The sequence below is a fragment of the Apaloderma vittatum genome, unplaced genomic scaffold (genome assembly GCF_000703405.1).
Source record: "Apaloderma vittatum isolate BGI_N311 unplaced genomic scaffold, ASM70340v1 scaffold25565, whole genome shotgun sequence".
NCBI lineage: Eukaryota > Metazoa > Chordata > Aves > Trogoniformes > Trogonidae > Apaloderma > Apaloderma vittatum.
In genome coordinates this window covers 9992-10348 of record NW_009716871.1, presented here as the reverse complement: position 1 = coordinate 10348, position 357 = coordinate 9992, and the positions used below count along the sequence as shown (strand labels likewise).

Below are 357 nucleotides of genomic sequence, written 5' to 3'. Positions count from 1 at the left end.
GGCGGGGCCCGGGCCCGGACGCCGGGGGGTTTCCTGCCTGCAGCTGCCGGGTGTGAGATCGCGCTGGCCGGTGGCCATCCCTTCGCTGAAGCCGTTCTCCTCGGGGAGATTCTCCTCCTTCATGCTGCTGCTCTGCCAGGGGAGTGAAACAAATCCTCTTCCTCCGCTCTCCGTTAATACCACTCTGTCGTGTTGAGCAATGTGTAACCACAGCGGGGTGAACTTCAACCGGGGCCGGGTGAGCTGGTCGTGTGCTGCCTGACGCTGGGCTGGTGATGGGCAGCGGGTCAGGGCAGGGCATGGAGCCCGGGCAGGGTCCTGTGCCGAGCAGGGGAGCCCAGACACAGCACACAGCGC

At 66.1% G+C, this 357-nt stretch overlaps 1 protein-coding gene across 1 annotated transcript in view; it reads right to left on the bottom strand.

Annotated features, from left to right (window-relative positions):
* Positions 1 to 123, bottom strand: part of LOC104274163 (multidrug and toxin extrusion protein 2-like) — a gene marked incomplete at its 3' end in the record, with an annotated part of 4958 nt that extends 4835 nt beyond the window's left edge. Inside the window, 2 exon segments of the mRNA XM_009869705.1 lie at positions 1 to 38; positions 40 to 123. The exon segment at positions 1 to 38 is cut by the window's left edge and continues 40 nt beyond it. Coding sequence (XP_009868007.1) covers positions 1 to 38; positions 40 to 123 — 122 coding nt within the window.
* Between the last annotated feature and the right edge of the window lie 234 nt (positions 124 to 357).